At 41.1% G+C, this 21,155-nt stretch overlaps 1 protein-coding gene and 1 pseudogene across 7 annotated transcripts in view; both read left to right on the top strand.

Moving 5' to 3' along the window:
* N4BP2L2 (NEDD4 binding protein 2 like 2) overlaps positions 1–21,155 on the top strand; it is a 97,155-nt gene that overhangs the window by 34,008 nt on the left and 41,992 nt on the right. Inside the window, exon 7 of one of the 7 annotated variants that reach the window (XR_012091859.1) lies at positions 11,191–11,283. The exons of 5 other annotated variants lie outside the window; for them this stretch is intronic. Coding sequence is in view for 1 of the 2 variants with exons in the window: in XM_073013252.1 (XP_072869353.1) it covers positions 11,191–11,278 (88 nt within the window). In the remaining variant the exon portion in view is untranslated. Of the gene's footprint in view, positions 1–11,190; positions 11,294–21,155 lie in introns of those variants that run through there. One more of the 7 variants, XM_073013252.1, reaches the window with a different exon arrangement.
* LOC140710799 (MICOS complex subunit MIC10 pseudogene) lies at positions 1,179–9,297 on the top strand (annotated as a pseudogene).

Genomic DNA, 21,155 nt, shown 5'->3' with positions numbered 1-21,155 from the left:
GAACCTGAAGATTTGGAAAATTCTCAGTCTATCCATATTCAAAAATTTAGCATGTTCTGGAGATAACATCAAAGTTGTTGCAAGACAACCATTTCCTAAAGCAGTTAGGGTGTGTGACTTGTGGATCCAATCAGCCATCTTGGCAGCAACTAACTAGCAGAAACCAGGATAGAGATGGGTTATACCATTGGAAATGCTGCTGACTGGTAGTGAAGGGAACAGAGGGATAAAAATGAAGGAAGTCTGTTGGATTTCTGGGGTTCTATAAAATGGGTCAGTAGAGCTATCTAGCTGTGAACATGTGTTCTCCTTCAAGAAAAGGGAAGAATGACCCTGAAGATGATTGAGAAGTCAAAGGGGCTACTGTTGCTACCACAAGACCAGAGGGGTCAGGCCTGAGGAGTCAAGGTGGTCTACTTAGGGCTGAGGGAGGTGGGCTACCACACTGGTGGGCTTAGAAAACAGGGCTGCCACCCCTGTCAGATGGGAAGATCGAGAATGAAGCTGAAGAAGATTATTCTTGAGTCTTAAAATCTAATGGGATTTGCCTTGATACGTTTCAGACCTGCTTGGGACCCATCACCCCTTCTTTCTGATTTATTTGGAATAGGAATGTTTATTGTATGCCTATCCCACCAGTGGTGTATTTTGGAAGCAAATAACTTGTCTAGTTTCACAGGTTCATGCTGGAGAAGAATTTTGCCTCAGGATGAAACCTTGAGTACGCCTGTACCTGATCTAAATGAGATTTAGATGAGATTTGGGGCTTAGAGTTGATACTGAAATGGGTCAAGACTTTTGGGACTGATGGGACTGATGAGAAGGACATGAATTTTGAAGGGCCAGATGGCAGAATGTTAGGGGTTGAATTGTATGCTCTCCAAATTTATAAGTTAAAGTCATAACTCCTAGTACCTAGAATGCGAGCATATTTGGAGATGGAGCCTTTAAAAAGGTAATTAAGATAAAATGACGTTATACATATGGGCCCTAATCCAATATGAATGGTCTCTTTATAAGAAACGGTTAGGACACAAACACAAAGGGAAGATCATGTGAAGACTCTGGAGAAGGCCATCTACAAACTGAGGAGGGAGGCCTGAGAAGAGACAAACCCTGTGGACATCTTAATCTTGGACATCTAGCCTTCAGAAGTGTGGGAAAATAAATTTCTATTGTTTAAGCCACATAGTCTTTGGTACTTTGTCATGGGAACCCTAGCAAATAAATATGTAGCTCTTAACTCTGGTTAGTTGAGAGGCACTTAGGAGACATTTCCTTCTTTTCTGCAGTTCCTTTGTGTGTAAAGTTAGGGCATTTGCCTTAATCAGTGGTTCTTTTAAATTTCAGGTCCTAATTCATCTGCTGTATGTTCTTTCCAAAAATTTTTGGAGTTTTACATATCCCTGGAAGTCCATCAGAGGACCCCAGGTTCAGAATTCTTAGACAAGACTCTTTCTTACATAGTTTTTAAGAGAGTCTTTCTTTCACCCAGGCTGCCAGACTAGAGTGCAGTGGTGCAATCATAGTTCACTGTAACCTTGAGCTCCTGAGCTCAAGCAGTCCTCCCAGCTAATTTTTAAATTTTTTTAGAGATAGGATCTCACTGTGTTTCCCAGGCTGGTCTCAAACTCCCGGGCTCAGGTGATCCTCCTGCCTTGGTCTCCCAAAGTGCTGGGATTACAGGTATGAGCCACTGTAGGTGGCCATGATTGCGTTCTAAGGAAGTTTTACCTTGTTTTTGTAGCTTATGATCTATTAATATAATTTGACTATTTGAAGTGAAAAAGTTGATTGCGTGCATTAATGATGGAAATAACTTGTTTGTCGTTTATACTGCTTAAAAATTTAGCTTTTTAAATTTTAAGGAATTGTTATCTATTCCTTATATATAACATTTATTGCACCGCTTTTACATGCTAGTGATGGAAATATAAAAGTAAATAAGGTAAGCCTTCTACTCTTGAATATATAGCTTGATGAAGGGAATAGATAGCTCGATGAAGATGGTGGGAACCCGATGGCTCTTACATAGAATATGGATTAGTACTAGTCTTGCTTTGTGGGATTAACATTTTTGAATGCAGGGACTGTGTTTTTATGTCCTTAGGGTCTGGCTCAGTATTAAGCACCTAAAAAAAAACTTGATTTGTGTTTGAAGAGTGAATACCCCCAGAAATTATTTCTGCTGGCAACTTTAAGAAGCAACACTGAGATGTTATAGTATTATACTTTAATTAAATCTTACTGTGTTCCATAGCTGTTTTGAGGCACTAATTAGTGCAATATAAATGCTTTTTTTTTTTTTTTTTTGAGACAGAGTCTCTCTCTATCACCTAGGCTAGACTGCAATGGCACGATCTCAGCTCACTGCAACCTCCACCTCCTGGGTTCAAGCGATTCTCCTGCCTCAGCCTCCGAAGTAGCTGGGATTACAGGCGCGTGCCACCATACTCGGCTAATATTTGTATTTTTAATAGAGACGGGGTTTAGTAGAGCCAGGCTGGTATTGAACTTATGACCTCAGGTGATCTGCCTACCTCAGCCTCCCAAAGTGCTTGGATTACAGGTGTGAGAGACCATGCCCGTCCAAATATAAATGCTTTTAATGACTTCCAGTATTCAAAGCTTTCTGAAAATGGAATGTGTTTCATCAAGAAGTATATAGTAAGTTGCTTGACAGTGGTGTTCACGGAGCAATGGAGTTCTGTAGTTTCAGACTGCTCCTTAGAAGTATCTCAGGGATTGTTGTAAAGGGCAGAGGGAGACAGAAACCACTAATTTAGTACAACACAGAGTTTGAAATTGCAGAATTCAAAGTTGCAGTTTTGACTGCAGCTTGATCAACTCATGTAATTTTCTGAAACTTTTCCTCATAGTTAAATGATTAAGTCTTTTTAATCTACAATGTAGGGTTATTGGTTGGATTAAGCAACATGAATATTTTAGAGTTTCAGCTGAAATAGTTCTTATTTTAGTCTTGGAATTCTGTGATTTTTATTTGCCTTTTGATGATTTTACCTCTTTTGATAATACACTGAAGATGAGCAGAGAAGGAAACAGCCCATTTTTATAGTAGTTAGAAATGCTGTAATAGGCTGGACTCACGCCTGTAATCCCAGCACTTTGGGAGGTTGAGGAGGGCGGATCACTTGAGGCCGGGTGTTCAAGACCAGCCTGGCCAACATGATGAAACCCTGTCTCTACCAAAAACACAAATAAAAAATATAAAATTACCCTGCTGTGGTGGTGCATGCCTGTAATCCCAGCTACTTGGAAGGCTGAGGTAGGAGAATTCCTTGATCCAGGAGGGCAGAGGTTGCAGTGAGCTGAGATCGAGCCACTGTACTCCAGCCTGGGAGACAGGGCAAGACTCTGTTTCAAAAAACAAACAAAAATGCTGTAGTAGGTCTAGAAGGATAAAGTTTGATGTTTTTCATTATCTAATTTATCAAAGATATATTCCTTATTAGCATTGATGGATTAGTCTGGAATTGCTGAAAACAATTTATGATGATGCAAATGCCTTTTTATCGTGAGTAATGGCAAAGTTTTCTCACCTATGTTGCATAGTCTGTTGGTATGATCTAATTACATTGATATTTCCTTTTATTTTTGAGATGGAGTCTCGCTCTGTCACCCAGGCTGGAGTGCAGTAGAGCGATCTTGACTCACTGTAAGCTCCGCCTCCCGGGTTCATGCCATTCTCCTGCCTCAGCCTCCCGAGTAGTCCGGCTAATTTTTTGCATTTTTAGTAGAGACGGGGTTTCACTGTGTTAACCCGGATGGTCTCGAGCTCCTGACTTTGTGATCCACCGCCTTGGCCTTCCAAAGTACTGGGATTAGAGGCATGAGCCACCACGCCCAGCCGATATTTTCATTTTTTTACTGGCAAATTTGGTATGATTAATTTCACACAGCAGTGTATTGGGCAGCCCACACAAACCCATTTCTTTAAAAGAAAAAAGGTTTTCATTTTAATGTCAAGTTAATGTGGCAAGTCTTTTTCTCCTATCTCTTCGTTTTCATGGAGACATTTTCCCCCTTGTTTCTCATAAGTAACATTATGTGTAATGTTCATGTGACGGTGTGATATCAGCCTACCTGTAGTTACGTGAAACCATTACTTAACTGCATCCTGGGCTCCTGTGAAATGACTCATTCAGAATGGGAGCATCATTTTGAGAGGATATCAGTTTTCTATTTTTACAATAGTTGGAAAAGTGGACCAGGTGCAGTGGCTCACACCTGTAAGCCCAGCACTTTAGGAGACCGAGGTCAGATCACTTGAGGTCAGGAGTTTAAGACCAACCTGGGCAAAATGCTGAAACCTCATCTCTATTAAAAATAGAAAATTAGCTGGGTGTGGTGATGCATGCCTGTAATCCCAGCTACTGGGAGGCTGAGGCAGAAGAACTGCTAGAACCCAGGAGTTGGAGGTTGCAGTGAGCCGAGATCATGCTGCTGAACTCTAGCCTGGGCAACAGAGTGAGACTCCATCTCAAAAAAATAGAAAAAAAAAGTGATAGAGTTGTCCTAAGACTCAGTAGACAGAGAGGAAGAGGGCACAGTTTGGAAGGCGCAAGAGGCAGTTTATAATATTTTAAGATACTGTTACCACGTTTTTTATTTTTAAGAATAATAATTTTTTTTTTTTTTTTTTTTTGAGATGGAGTCTCACTCTGTCACCCAGGCTGGAGTGCAGTGGCGTGATCTTGGCTCACGGCAACCTCCACCTCTCAGGTCCAAGCAATTCTCCTGCCTCAGCCTCCCAAGTAGCTGGGATTACAGGTGCCCACTACCACGCCCAGCTAATTTTGTGTATTTTTAGTAGAGACAGGGTTTCACCATGTTGGTCTGGCTGGTCTCGAACTTCTGACCTCAGGTGATCCACCCGCCTCGGCCTCCCAAAGTGCTGGGATTATAGGCGTGAGCCACTGTGCCCGGCCTTTTTTTTTTTTTTTTTTTTTTTTTGTGATACACAGTCTCTGTCACCCAGGCTAGAGTTCAGTGGTGTGATCACAGCTCACTGCAGCCTTGAACTCCTGGGTTCAAGCAATCCTCCTATTACAACCTTTTGAGTGGCTAGGACTACAGGCACGTGCCACCCTGCCTGTTTTTTGTTTGTTTGTTTGTTTTTTAATTTTTTGTAGAGACAGGATCTCTACAGGCTAGTCTTGAACTCCTGGCCTCAAGTGATCTTCCCTAAGTGCTGGGATTATGGGCGTGAGCCACTGCACCTGGTGACGTATTCTGAATATTTAATTATATTGTTCTTCCTGACTTTTTATTTTCTACTTTTAAACTGAAGTAGAAGTTATTTAGAAACAATTTACTTATAGAGAAAGAATTTTATTTGTAGACAGGATAGATAGCATTCAGTAGAGAAAGGAAATGAGAAGCAGCCCATCAGTAGTTAAATAATTGTTCAAGCAAGATGTGCATAAATTGCTATGGTATGACATTGATGTGGAATTTCTAAGAAATGTGTTTGGTCACGTGAATTGTTTTGGGACCTAGGTAGACCTGCTAAAGGCACAGAGCACATAGTAGATCTCCAGGGCTGAAGCTCAGGTGGGCATCATACCCAAGGCAGCAAGCAGTGAAAAGAGCCACAGTAGAACCCGACTAAAAGTCTCAGAAAACACCAAAGGTTATGCTTGGGAAAAAAGTTCAGTCAGCAAATATTAGACAAGGGCATGGTAAACTGGTAGACAGAGTCAGGAGCCAAGAACTAAAATGGAACTGAGTAAGGTTAAGTGTAGAAGAATGATTCTAGAGCATTGCCATGAATGGTGTTGGGATGTTTGAGGCTTAGCTGTATGGTTTCTTGGTGAGAGATGGACTGATTTAAAGGTACAGAATTGGACTATAAGCTTCCTGCCTGCCTTCCCAGCCCTGAACAAGGGCTTTATCTGGATTGACATTGGTCATGATAGGGAGTGGGACAGGAAGAAGTAAGCTTGGGTAAATTTCTGTAGTTTACTCTGACTCTTTATGCTCAGGTTGTCTGTGCTTAGCCAAGGTACAGAGCAGAGATTGGAGTCCATGCAGGTCAAGAACAGTGTGAAGAACATGATAGATGTAAGTTGGAAATGAGAGTTCATGAGATTGACTTTGAATAGCCCAGAAGAAGACTTCCAGCATTTGGCAGTCATGAGAACATTGTATAGAAAAAAAATGAGGCTTCCTCGCTGCACTGACTTTCCTGGTGTATATAGGAATGCTTTTTTTTTTTCCTTTAAGTTTTTAAGGTGTATCTTGAGCCTTGGGACAACGTATGCAGTTAATGTAAAGAAGTACTTAGTATAGTAGGGAAGTAACAGGTGGAAGCCGTAGTTACCAGGGATGGAATGGTGTTTTCTGGTTTCAGAAATATGAACCAGTAGTGAGGAGGAGGAGAAGTAAAATTCTGTTGTCTGCGTGAATGTGTAACTGTGTAGTTACTTTTCACTGTTCACTTTATGGATTGGTAGTCAGTGAGTGAAAAGTAGAGGGCCAGGTTCAAGGAAGGCTTCCTATAGGAGTTGGTGCCTAAGCCTAGTTTAAATCAGATTTAGCAAGAAGGAGAGAATATGAGAAAAGGGCCTGTAGGCAGTGGCAGCTGAATAATCAAAGGTTTAGAAGCAAGAAACAGTAATAATGTATTTATTCATACAACAATATTTCTTTTTAATTTTAATTTTAATTTTTTTTTTTTTTTTTTTTTGAGACAGTCTCACTCTGTCACCCAGTCTGGAGCGCAATGGCACAATCTCTGCTCAGTGCAACCTCCACCTCCTGGGTTCAAACAATTCTTGTGCCTCAGCCTCCTGAGTAGCTGGGACTATAGGTGTGCGCCCCCCCGCTCGGCTAATTTTTTTGTAGAGTTGGGGTTTCACCATGTTGCCCAGGCTGCCTCGAACTCCTGGGCTCAAGCAATCCACCTGCCTCAGCCTCCAAAAGTGCTGAGATTACAGGGGTGAGCCACCATGCCCAGCCAAAAGATAAATTTTTTAAAAATTCCAGTCCATGACAGTCTGATACTTTGGTATGTGTAATAAAGAAATGATTACTAGGTCTGGGTGTGGTGGCTCACACCCCTAATGCCAGCACTTTGGGAGGCCGAGGTGGGTGGATCACTTGAGGTTAGGAGTTCAAGACCAGTCTGGCCAACATGGCAAAATGCCATCTCTACTAAAAATGCAAAAATTAGCTGGGCATGGTGGTTCACACCTGTAATCCCCCCCCTACTCAGCTGAGGCATGAGAATCACTTGAACCCAGGAGGCGGAGATTGCAGTGAGCCAAGATCGCACCACTGCACTCCAGCCTGAGCAATAGAGTGAGATTCTGTCTTGAATGAATGAATGAATGAATGAAGTGAATTCCAAAAATTTTAAAATACAAACCAAATATTTTGTTAAATTCAACAGACCATAATTACTGTGTCAGCTACATACAGTCACTCACGCCTGTAATCCCAACACTTTGGTAGGAATTACAGGGACTGGGAGTTTGAGACCAGCTTGGCCAACATAATGAAACCCCATCTCTACCAAAAGATATAAAAATTAGCTAAATATGGTGGCTCATGCCTATATCCTAGCTACTCAGGAGGCTGAGATGGGAGAGTCGCTTAAACCCAGGAGGTGGAGGTTGAAATGAGCTGAGATCACGCCACTGCACTGCAGCCCGGGTGACAGAGAGAGACTCTCTCAAAGAAAAAAAAAATTACTGCGTCAAATTTCTATACTCTTTTTTTTTTTTTTTGGTTATTCTCAATTTCTGTACTTGTGGATCAGTAGCAAACTTCATGGACTGGCATCAGTATAGATGACACTTGAATAGCACTGTTTGGTGTGGAGCATACTAGAGTAGTGAGAGGAAACATCTGTGAACATTGTATCAGTTGGGAGGCCAGGGAACATTTTGTCATGTTTGTTGAATAACTTGTGCAGCCTGAGGCAGCCTGTCAGGGCAGTGGTGTGGCAAAGCCATAATATTTGTGTGGGGCTCATTCTGCTGAGGCACATCTGCCCATCTGATAGTGTAGTCTCCTCCATTTCTCCTCCAGCACTCTGCTCTTTGGAAGGCACTGCAGGGTGGCCGTGACTTTGGTCAGGTGTAGCTTATGTTTGGCCATCTCTTGGTTGATCCAGTTTGTCTTAGTTTCAGTGATGGCCAGAGGGTTTGGAGTGGAGCATCTCTCAGGGTGATGTGACCTCTGTTGTTGCCTGGATTTCCAGATCATGTGACAGAGAATCAGCTGGATCATTTCAGCTGTCCAGGTTATCGGTTAGAAGAAACTGAAAACTTGGGAGCAAGGAGACCTCTCTGATGTAAAGAAAAACGAGTAGACTGGTTTATTCCTTCTGTGCAGTTAGTACATGAGACTACCCTGGTCCTTTTGGAGCCAGAGTTCTTTGGGGTTTTTGTTTGTTTTCCCCCATTAAAAAGCACTAGCATTTATTAGGGGAAGATGGGGTTCTCCTCAACTCATGTTTTCCCTCTCTGTATTGTGGAAACTGAACCTCACTCTGAAAGTGAATACATCCATTTGAGAGGGATGGCAGGTTACCAAGAGTGTCATTTAGTGAAACCCCTCTTTTTCTTGACCAAAAGAGACTTGTTTTCTTTGAGAAGCAGGAGTTCACTTTAATTTGTATGAACACCTCACATCACTCCCATATAAGCCTACCTACCCTAATATGAGCTGGACTGTCAAGTCTTGGGCAAGAATGGTGACAAGGTGCTATCAGGTCAGAACCCATATTAGAGTAGCTGAAAGATTCAGGAGTTCTTACTTTGAACTTTTGCGTGTAGAATCATTACAAGATGTCTAGAGTGAGAGGAAAGCTGGAGCTGTGGGTGGGGAACATGTCAGTGGAGCTGAGCAGGAAGTGGGACCAGTGCCTGCTGGATGTGGTAGATAGGTGCTGGTTTTGGATTAGGGATTGTTTTCTCACCTTCTTTAAAAGAAGAATGTGGCCTTTGGTTCTGGCATGGGATTAGAAATGGTTTATTCCAACTGTCAGCGTAATTTCCAGGTTCCATATATTCTTCATGGAAAACATGTCAAAGGACAGGAGCAGTGACCACCTGACAACATCCCAGTGGGAGGAAAAGAGAAATCATGTTTATTCCTCAGGAATACTGAAGTACCCTGGAGTAAGCTGTCATTCTTCTGTAACAATGTTATTAGTAATGCTTTAAACTCCAGCACACTCTTTATGTATTTGAAACCAAGTCTGTTTCTTGTTTCGTATTTTCTCTCTGGAAATTGTAAGGAGGTGGTCTTAAATACATTAAGCAAAAATAGGGAGAAAAACGCAGTTAAAATTTGATGGCCTATCAGCTAGCTGACCCAATTCTTGGCACAATCAACAAGTGTCTTTGATTGTTTTTTCACCAGGGCTAGCTCATCAGATATGTCAGAAGGGGTAAAAAAACATAGGTAGCTTGGTTGCATATGCCTTTTTTCAGAAGTAATATTTAAATTATGTAATAGTTGGTGTGGTGGCCCAGTCCGCCAGCTAGCACGTTGCCCTTCCTGGCTGCCTCATTCAAAATTCTGGGCAGGCTGCAGTTCCCACAGGTAACCAGCCACATGAAGGCAACTGTGGGGAATCAGTGGTGAGTAGTCACAGCCTCGGAATCAAAAGGCACCGGCAGGGCAGGGTGGTTCATGCCTGTAATCCAGCACTTTGGGAGGCTGAGGCAGGTGGATATTTGAAGTCAGGAGTTAAGACCAGCCTGACCAACATGAAGAAACCCCATCTCTACTGAAAATACAAAAATTACCCGGGCATGGTAGCAGACACCCAGTAGCAGTAATCCCAGCTACTCAGGAGACTGAGGCAGGAGAATCGCTTGAACCCAGGAGGTGGAGGTTGCAATGAACTGGAATCATGCCACTGCACTCCAGCCTGGACAACAGAGCGAGACTCCATCTAAAAAAAAAAAAAAGGCACCGGGCATTTGCCTGATGAGAGTGCCACTGCCACTGGTATCATATCTCCTGCCAGGTACCAGGCCAGCTCTGGCAGAGGAGACATGAAAGAACTGGATTCAGTAATCTGGACTGGCTAGTGCTATATCTGTTACCTTCCAGACCCATTTGAGTTGCCGTGTGTCTGGGTAGGAAAGGTAAGAAATGCACAGCCTAGTCCTTGGGAGTATCTAGAAGAATCCAAAGACATTGTCTAGAAGGTACAACTTCGGGGGCTGGGAGTAGGGGTTGACTACATGGCTACTAACCAGTCAAAATAGAGGCTGGTTACTATGCTGGAGAAGGGACCTATGGGCCCTTCAGGGTTCCCGTCCTTAGCCTGTTGATGGGTTAGTAAGGATCCTAGAGAATATGCTGGGCTACAGGATTAGGCAGTGGCTCAGGACACTATTTGCCAAATGGTAAGAATTTCAGTATTTTAACAAACTTTGAGGCCGTAAGAGTATACTGGCTGAATGTTAGCCCTTTGAAGTCTGAGACTGATGGATTCTTGAGTATCCATGGCAGCTTGTGCATAAGAAAGCTGTGCAGTTTATTCAATTTTTTTCTGGGGTAGGTAGAGTCCCAGAGAGACTGTGAGACAAGAATGCCTAATGTGAGGTGCAATTCGCTGGAACTAGTTGGAAGCTAGAATTTACACCCTCCACCTTTCCTGGATACAGGGAATAGAGTGTGACCTCTCACTTGTACATGTCTGCCAGTTTTAGGGAGAAGTCTGCAAACTTGTGCGGGGGAGGTGGGAGCAAAGGGACTTGGTGAGGTTTTGGCCAGCCAGATTATTGATAGAACATACGTCTTGGAGAATACAGCTAGGGCAGGATATTCTGCTTGGGAAAGTTATGGAAAAATGCAGAAGAAATGTTCAAGCCAACGTCTTTAGAGAACCTGGGAAACCAATTTCATTCGTTGATATCAAGGACTAGGAGCCTGGGAGTCCTGAAAGAGCATAAGAGAACAATCACGGAGGAAGGAAGGTCCAAAACCATTATAGCAAATAGTACAAAGAACCTCTGGTGTCTTTTTCAGCCACTTGATGCTTAGGTGTATTGGATCTGTTTAAAGGTACCGGCCTCGAGCAGATACTGATTAATGTAGAGATAGTAGTGACAGAGTCTTTATGTGGTTAAAATTTATGTAGAAAGTTAATTATATAGAAAATGAGACAAATACTGTACCTGGAACTCTAATTTGTATCCTTAGGAAACGAGAAGGTATCATCGGTAATTATTCTAATGCTACAACTGAAGGGGAAGGAGAATGTTTTGGATACCAAGCAGTAAAAAATTGAGCAGGGTAAGTTTGAGTCCATTAGAGAGCAAATCGGCTAATTGGGAGTGGGAGAGGTTACACACTTTGCTAAGTATTGCCAAACAGCAACAAAGATAGTATAGTGAATAGAAAACTGCAATCACAACCAAAATACTAGGATCAGCCTGGTGCCGTGGCTCACACCTACAATCCCAGTACTTTGGGAGGCTGAGGCATAAAGATTACTTGAGCCCAGGAATTTGAGACCAGCCTGAGCAACATAGTGAGACCTCATCTCTACTAAAAAATTAGCTGGGCATGGTAGCACATGCCTTTAGTGCCAGCTACTTGGGAGGCTGAGGAGGGAGGATCCCTTGAGCCTGGGAGGTCGAGGCTGCATTGAGCTGTGATCATGCCTGGGCGACAGAGCAAGACCCTGCCTCTAAAAAAGGAAAAAAAAAAAGTAAAAAATCAGTGTAATTAGTGTAAATTAGTTCTTGGGATGCTACAGTTTTGTGACCTTTTACAAGTTGCTGTCCCAGTCCATGACTCATACTGCATATAAAGATAGTACTTTTTTTGCTTTCTCCTGTGAATACTGTGAATGAGGTGCTATTTATGGATATTCTAGATTCTGTCAAAAATAGTAAACATCTGATTGGTTTCTATTTGATGGTATTTAACATGCTAAAAAAAAATGAATGTTGGGGCTAAAAGGGATTTACAGGATATCTCCTTCATATCTCACATTTTATTTTTTATTTTTTATTTTTTGGAACTGAGTCTCGCTCTGTTGCCCAGGTTGGAGTGGAGTGACACGATCTCGGCTCACTGCAACCTCCGCCTCCCAGGTTCAAGAGATTCTCATGCCTCATCTACCTGAGTAGCTGGGATTACAGGCATACACCACCCAGATAATTATTATTATTATTTTTTTTTTTTTGGTATTTTTAGTAGACAAGGTGTTTCACCATATTAGCAGGCTGTTCTCAAAACTCCTGGCCTCAACTGATCCGCCAACCTCAGCCTCCCAAAGTGCTGGGATGAAAGGTGTGAGCCACCACTCCTGGCCAAATCTCGTATTTTATAGATGAGGAAAGCGAAATCCAAAGAGATAAAATAACTTACCACTTACAGTCAGTAGAAGGACTAGCATCCAGGACATCTGCCTTTTAGTCATTTCTTTGCTCCAGAAATCTAAGTAGTATAGTGAGTAACATTAGCTTGCAGTATTTAATAGTTCATCAATAAGTCTGAATCCTTGTCAGTTGCCACTCTGGCTACCCAGAAAATTTCAGGCAGTTATATGCCTAAGGCAGTTACATGAAGGTTGATTTCCTTCTTATACACTAAAAATAGTGTGAAACATGATTGAAAATACACTGTTTTAGTCTCTTGATTTTGTATCCACTTTCAACATTTTAATATGAAACCTTGACACAGAGACTTTGCTGTAATTTTGGTCTTGAGGGGCAGGGGGGACTCATCCAACTCACAGTACCCAGCAGTCTGAGTTCTTCAGATAGGCATAAACAAGAAGTTATATAATTTTTGTTGAATGAGTATGGTGATGTTGGCTAATGATAAAAGCCTAAGAAAAGCTGTTTGTGTACCAATTTAAACCATGAATGTACTGTAAATAGGTATTTTTGTGTTTTTTTTGTTTTTTGCTTTTACACCACTGAAAGTCAACACTTAATTCTTGGACATGTGCAACATAATGATGCACAAATAGATAGAGGCATGATAACTGAATCGAAGAAGTCAAGCTTGAAGGACAGCCAGAAAATGGGTGTGAGCTATCTCTTAAAAAAAAAAAAAGAAAGAAAGAAAAAAGAAACAGGCCAGGTGCGGTGGCTTAAACCTGTAATCCCAGCACTTTGGGAGGCTGAGGCGGGTGGATCACCTGAGGTCAGGAGTTCGAGAGCAGCCTGGCCAACATGGTGAAACCCCATCTCTACTAAAAATACAAAAAATTAGCGGGGCGTGGTGGCGGTCACCTGTAATCCCAGCTACTCAGGTCGGTGAGGAGGAGAATTGTTTGAACCTGGGAGGCGGAGGCTATGGTGAGCTGAGATCGTACCACAGCACTCCAGCCTGGGCGACAGAGTGAGTGAGACTCTGTCTAAAAAAAAAAACAAAAAAAAAACACTACAAAACATTCACACATTTTGTTGTTTTCTATGTCCCTGTATAAATGATTAGCTCAAAAGTTAATCTGCCATTTTAAATATACAAAATTCTTAATGTGTACTTTTGAGACCATGTAGTTTTGGAAACTTTTTATTCTTTGAGAGCATGATACTTATTTCTTACTCTCGTGTTTGAAAAGGTTTAGAAATGTGGTTGCAAAATTTGTTTTAAAACAACAACTGTGACTGTTTTACATGCGTCCAGCATGTTGAGAACTCAAAAAGTAGTAAATCGGGCTATCTTAATAGTGCGCCTGTTACTAATGGAATTTACTAAAAAGTAAGTTTGCCATATGAAAGGGTATTAATATCCTTTTCAAGCATAACATACAAATGAATTTTCATCTTAAATATATTAACTTCTGATAAAACAGATGCTAGGCCTAAAGATATTTGCTACATAGGAAAAATGATTTTTTAAAAATTTGTCTTGGGCGCCTGTAGTCCCAGCTGCTCGGGAGACTGAGGCAGTGGAATGGCGTGAACTCGGGAGGCAGAGCTTGCAGTGAGCCGAGATCGCGCTACTGCACTCCAGTCTGGGCGACAAAGCGAGACTCTGTCTCAAAAAAAAAAAAAAAAAAAAAAACTTGGTGTTTTGAGATGTGTAAAAAATAATGTATTTTAAAAGTCCTAAATCCTAAGTTTGTAAGAGTGATGCACATGTGAAATTATGCACAGATGTCATCTATCTCATTTCAGGCTTAGGACAAGAAGCAAAATTAAACAAGTTAACGTAATATAACATTTTTCTTTTCCGATAGTTTTCAGAAAGTCATTTGTTGCTTTTCAAGTTGTCAAAGTTAGACCTTTGTGGGGAGTATATGAAAAGACTTTTCTTACAAAGTAAATCTTTTTTCTATGTATGCAAATTCCATAAGAACTCGCCAGTGTAATTAGGAAGAGCTTCTGGTGAATAAATATACTTTTTTCGGCCAGGTGCGGTGGCTCACGCCTGTAATCCCAGCACTTGGGGACACCGAGGCGGGTGGACCACGAAGTTAGGAGATTGAGACCATCCTGGCCAACATGGTGAAATCCTGTCCCTACTAAAATACAAAAAATTACCCAGGCGTGGTGGCATGTGCCTGTAGTTCCAGCTACTTGGGAGGCTGAGGCAGGGGAATTGCTTGAACCTGGGAGGCGGAGGTTGCAGTGAGCTGAGATCGCCCCACTGCACTCCAGCTTGGTGACAGAGAAAGACTGTCTCAAAAAAACAAAACAAAACATACATATATATATAGTTTTTCAGTTTTTATTATTATAAAAACTGTTGATTATTGGCATAACTATTTTGTAGCCTAGAGTTCTTTTGGTGTGACCAGCCCATCAAAAGGCATTATTTGTAATTTTAAATTACTAGAATTTATTCTACATCCACAGAAATTATTTTCCCTTTTTGTGTTTCATTTACTTAGTATAACAGGAGCATGATGAGTCAAAGTAATAATGGTAATGCTGGAATCTGTGAACCTTTGTAATTTATCATGAGCATGTAATATAGTTTTATAATGTATGTAAAATGTATATGGTAAGTGTGATGAAAAACATTGCAATAACCATGCAAGAAGAGTCTTTTGAGACCTCCTCCCAGATAGCAAAAAATTACCATCCTGCCCCTTTTCAGAATCTCAGAACTATGAATTTTCTTTGGGTTCTGTTTTTTTTTTTTTTTTTTTAGGTTCAGAGCCACTGTATAAGTCTGCCTTAAACCTTGGAGGCATTAGTAGGTCTCAAGGCTCCTGAAAAAAGGGTTTTTTGCTTTAATCTGGGTGAAAAATGAGGATTTACTCTAATTACAAAACTAACCATTACATTTCCACCCATTTGTATAAGTCAGGGATTCCTAACCCCTGGAACTTCGACCTGACCTGTTAGGAACTGGGCTGCACAGCAGGAGGTGAGCGGTGGGCAAGTGAGCATGACTGCCTGAGCTCAGCCTCCTCTCAGATCAGCAGTGGCATTAGATTCTTATAGGAGCACGGACTCTATTGTGAACTGTGGATGTGAGGGATCTAGGTTGCTGCACTCCTTATGAGAATCTAACTAATGCCTGATCATCTGAGGTGGAACAGTTTCATCCCCGAAACCTCCCCAAAAAATGTTGGGGACTGCTTGTGCAAGTCACCAAATACTCAGATAAAAACAATAGCTTCGGCCAGGTGCAGTGGCTCATGCCTGTAATCCTAGTGCTTTGGGAGGCTGGGGCAGGTGGATCACCTAAGGTCAGGAGTTCAAGACGAGCCTGGTCAACATGGTGAAACCCCGTCTCTACTAAACGTACAAAAATTAGCCGGGCCTGGTGACAAGTAACTGTAATCCCAGATACTTGGGAGGCTGAGGCAGGAGAATCACTTGAACCCGGGAGATGGAGGTTGCAGTGAGCCGAGATTGCACCACTGTACTCCAGCCTGGGTGATGAGAGTGAAACTCCATCTGAAAAAGTAAATAAATAAATACATAAAAAACAATAGCTTCCCCTGCCCACCTAGTGGGTAAAATTATTCATTCAACAGCACCTGCTATGTCACAGGCGCTGTCCTATGTACTAGTAGGCAGACAACTTCACAAGTGGAAGAAGAAAAGTAAATCATAGGGATGTTAGAAGGTGATAAGGAGAAAAAGCAGGAGAAGGAGGAGAAAAGAGTGCTTTGCCCAGGGTAAGATTATGTGTGTAGGGGAGGGGGATGGAGGGGAACTGGTTGCAGTGTTAAACAAGATAGGGGTCAATATGGGCTTTACCTGGGAAGGTGACATTTGAGCACCTTAGTTGTCTTAATTTTGGTTTAAACAATTATTAAGAGAATTATTGCACAGCATAAAATGTAAGCCTGATTTTTTTAGTGTGTATTATATGATAACATAAAATTATATTTAGCTGTACATTTTTCTTAGCAGTAGGTATCTGTGAAGCAATGTTGTCAATGTATTGTGTTATTTCTTAGCATTGGAAATGAACTGCAAGTATTTTTTTTTTTTAATCAGGAGGGGAATTGACCAAATCTTGGTGATTAAACTAGATTTGTAATATTAGAGGATGAACATTTTGATAGAATTGAAGTTAATGTTAGAATATTGAACCAATTTACCTTGTTAATCATAGTTTATTTGCACACAGCAGTGTGATCTTGTCAAGGGGAAATAAAAAGTTTTTTTCTGTATTTGAAGCACTCACATTGAAGTAATGAGAAGGTGTTAGAAGATTTGGAAATTAACTAGTTCCTTTGAGGAATTTAACTTTCAGGGAAATTATGTTTTTATAATCTATATTCTTAAAATATATGCTGCTCGATCTCCATACATTTTTTTAAAAATTTGGCTAAGGATAAATATAATGAGGTCAGTTTATTTAAGGTTAAGGTAGATGTTAACTTTGAGGACTTAGCAGTTGCTATTGTTATTACTGGCAATAATAAACTTTAAAGCACTATTATCTTAAAGTAAAAACAGCATACGTGACAGAAACAGAAAAATTCAACACATCACACTGTAGTTCAAATTGGAATTATTCCAATTCATAGCTGATGAGAATGTAATGAAGTCATCAAATAAAAAACTCACCAAATAAACTTTTTTAGAATCTGAGAGTTAACAATTACTGTTAAGCCTTATTAGCTAAGACTGAATTTGCACACAGGGTGTTTCTGTTACAGAGTAAGTTTTTTTTGTTTGTTTGTTTGTTTGTTTTGAGACAGAGTCTTGCTCTGTCACCCAGGCTGGAGTGCAGTGGCGCAATCTCAGCTCACTCCAACCTCCCAGGTTCAAGAGATTCTCCTGCCTCAGGCTCCTGAGTAGCTGAGATTGTAGGTGTGCACCACCACGAGTTTATGTTTGTTAATCAAAGTTTATACTCAATATATAAGTGGATTTATTATTCTAAAGTGGAGCTTAAATATTGAGAAAACTTTAAACACATTGATTTGTATATTTTCTTTTTTTGCCTAATTTCTTTATTGAAGAAAATATTTGGAGTGCATTTATTTATTTTTTCTATTACAAAAGTAGCTTATTTACCACACATAATCACAAAGAAACCAACCCCTAAAATTCACCGCTATTAACATTTTGCATATTCCTGTCTTTCTAAAACATGTATATGTATATATGTTTAAATATATAAACAACACATATACACACCTTTATTAAAATTGTGGGATGATAATTTACAATTTAAATGTATAATTTTATTTTATTTTTATTTCAACTTATAGTTTAGTTACAGGGAGTACATGTACAGATTGAGTACAGGGGAATATTGTGTGATGCTGAGGTTAGGAGTATGGATTCCATCACCCAGGTAGTGAGCATTGTACTCACTACCCATCCTCATCCCTCCACCCTCTAGTAGGCCACAGTATCTCTTGTTTCCATATTTATATCTATGTGTGACCAATGTTTAGCTCCCGTTTATAAGTGAGAACATGCAGTATTTGGTTTTCTCTTCCTGCACTAATTTGTTTAGGATTATGGCCTCCAGCTCCATCCATGTTGCTGCAAAGGACATAATCTCATTCTTTTTATGGCTGCCTAGTATTCCATGTTGTATATATACCACATTTCCTGAATCCAACCTAACGTAGCTGTATAGTCTAATGGTACAGAACATAACATTTGCAATGAGAGAAATTTGGGTTTAAACCTTTAGTTCAATATATTTATTAATTATGCAAGCTAGGCAAGTTTGTCAGCCTTTATTTTTTTATTAAATGGGGATGATGATAGTACACCTCTTATTAGTCGGGCGTGGTGGCACACACCTGTAATCCTAGCTACTTGGGAGGCTGAGGCAGGAGAACCACTTGAACCTGGTAGGCGGAGGTTTCAATGAGCCAAGATTGCACTATTGTACTCCAGCCTGGGCAACAGGAGCGAAACTCTGTCAAAAAAAAAAAAAAAAAAAAAAATTTTAGTTAATATAGTAAGCATAATTATTCAGAAAAATAAAGAGGTTGTAAAAATGCTCACAACATAGTGAAATAAAAATAACAAAGAAATGATTCATATTTCCTGTATGCCTGTGATGGGAAAGATATTTGTTATATATAAAATCTCACCTAAACCTATGATAACCTCTTTCTTTTTTTCTTTCTTTTTCTTTCTTTTTTCTTTTTGAGACAGAGTCTCACTCTGTTGCCCAGGCTGGAGTGCAGTGGCGCGATCTTGGCTCACTGCAACCTTTGCCTCCCAGGTTTAGGTGATTCTCTTGTCTCAGCCTCCCAAGTAGCTGGGATTACAGGCGCGTGCCACCACACCTGGCCTGAATATTTTATCTTTTACTTTTATTTTATTTTATTTTTCCTTTTTTAAAAAAAGCGTCTCACTCTGGCTGGAGTGCAGTGGTGTGATCACGGTTCATTGCAGCCTCAACCTCCCCGGGCTCAGGTGATCCTTCTACCTCTGCCTCCCGAATAGCTGAGACCACAGGCACATGCTACCGTGCCCAGATAATTTTTATATTTTTTGGTAGAGATGGGATTTCACTATATTGCCCAGGCTGGTCTCAAACTTCTGGGCTCAAGCAATCCTCTTGCCTCAGCATCCTGAGTAACTGGGACAACAGGCATGTATCACCACACTGGCTATAGTCTCTGGCTGATTTTTAAAATTGTTTTAGTGATGGGATCTCACCATGTTACCTAGGCTGGTCTAGAAATCCTGGCCTCGTGTGATCCTTCTTCCTCAGCCTACTGAGTAGCTGGGATTATGAGTGTGGGCCTCTGTGCCTGGCTTCTTTAATTTCTTGCTTTATTTATTTATTTATTTTTTTAGACAGAGTATCACTATGTCGCCCAGGCTGGAGTGTAGTGGTGCAATCTAGGCTCACTGCAACCTCCACCTCCTGGGTTCAAGTGATTCTCCCGCCTCAGCTTCTTGAGTAGCTGGGAGTACAGGGGTGTGCCACCATGCCTGGCTAATATTTAGTAGAGATGGGGTTTCACCATGTTGGCCACGCTGGTCTCAAACTCCTGACCTCAAATAATCTGTCCACCTTGGCCTCCCAGAGTGCGGGGATAACAGGTGTGAGCCACCACACATGGCCTTTTCAACATAGTTTGTAGTCTTCAGAGTACAGTCTTTTTTTGAGATGGTCTTGCTCTGTCATCCAGGCTGGAGTGCAGTGGTGCAATCTTGGTTCACTGCAACCACTGCCTCCCAGGCTCAAGTGATCCTCCCGCTTCAGCCTTCTGAGTAGCTGGGACCATAGGTGTGCATCATGATGCCTGGGTGGTTTTTTGTAGAGACAGGATTTTGCCATGTTGCCCAGGCTGGTCTCCAACTCCTGTACTCAAATCGATCCACCCACCCCAGCCTCCCAAAATGTCAGCATTACAGGCGTGAGCCACTGTGCCCAGCCCAGACTATAATTCTTGTACTACTTTTTTTTTTTTTTTTTTTTTTTTTTTTTTTTGAGATGGAGTGTCAGTCTGTCACCAGGCTGGAGTGATCTTGGCTCACTGCAACCTCCGCCTGCCAGGTTTGAGAGATTGTCTTGCCTCAGCCTCCTAAGTAGCTAGGACTACAGGCACGTGCCACCACGCCCAGCTAAATTTTTGTATTTTTAGTAGAGACGGGGTTTCACCATGTTGGCCAGGATAGTCTGGATCTCTTGACCTCAGGTGATCCGCCCACCTCGGCCTCCCACAGTGCTGGGATTACAGGCGTGAGCCACCATGCCTGGCCAAGTCTTATACTTCTTTTATTAAATTTGTTCCTAAGAATTTTATTCTTTTTGATGATATTGTAAGTAGAATGTTCTTAATTTTTAGACTGTTAATTGCTAATGTATAGCAATACAATTGATTTTTATATATTGATCTCATATCTTGAGATTTACTAGATTTTTTAATTTATTTACTTATTTTATTTATTTATGTATTTTTTTGAGATAGAATCTTGCTCTGTCACCCAGGCTGGAGTGCAGTGGCACAATCTCAGCTCACTGCAACCGCTGTCTTCCGAGTTCAAACAATTCTCCTGCCTCAGCCTCCTAAGCATCTGGAATTACAGGTGCAAGCTACCACGCCCAGCTAATTTTTGTATTTTTAGTAGAGATGGGATTTCACCATATTGGCCAGGCTGGTCTCAAACTCCTGACCTCAGGTGATCCACCTGCCTTGGCCTCCCAAAGTGCTGGGATTACAGGCGTGAGCCACCACACCTGGCCCAGTTTATTATTTTTAATAGTTTTTAATTACATTCCTATGAATTTTCTATGTATTAAGATCCTGTTATCTGCAAATAGGCATGTTTTACTTCTTTCTTTCCAATTTGTATTTTAGAATTTTTTTTCTTGCCTAATCGCCCCTGGTGTAATGTTGAATAGAAATGGTGAGAGTGTACATTCTTGTCGTCTTTTTTCTGATCTTCAGGGTGAAATATTTAGCCTTTCACCATTAAGTATGATGAATGTGGGGTTTCTGTGCATATTTTATATGAGATTGAGGAGGTTTGTATCTGTTCCTAGTTTATTTTAGTTTTGGGTTTTTTTTTTTTTTTTTTTTTTTTTTGAGATGACATCTCTGTTACCCAGGCTGGAGTGCAGTGGCATAATCTCGGTTTACCACAACCTCTGCCTCCCAGGCTCAAGCAAAACTTCCACTTTAGCCTCCTGAGTGGCTCGGAGTACAGGCCCACGCCACCATACTCAGCTAACTTTTTAATATTTTTGTAGAGGCAAGGTCTCACTATATTGTCCAGACTGGTCTTGAACTCTTAGGCTCAACGGAT

This window comes from Chlorocebus sabaeus, chromosome 3 (assembly GCF_047675955.1).
Source record: "Chlorocebus sabaeus isolate Y175 chromosome 3, mChlSab1.0.hap1, whole genome shotgun sequence".
NCBI lineage: Eukaryota > Metazoa > Chordata > Mammalia > Primates > Cercopithecidae > Chlorocebus > Chlorocebus sabaeus.
The sequence above is the reverse complement of the archived record's forward strand: the minus strand, read 5'-3'. Positions and strand labels throughout refer to the sequence as shown.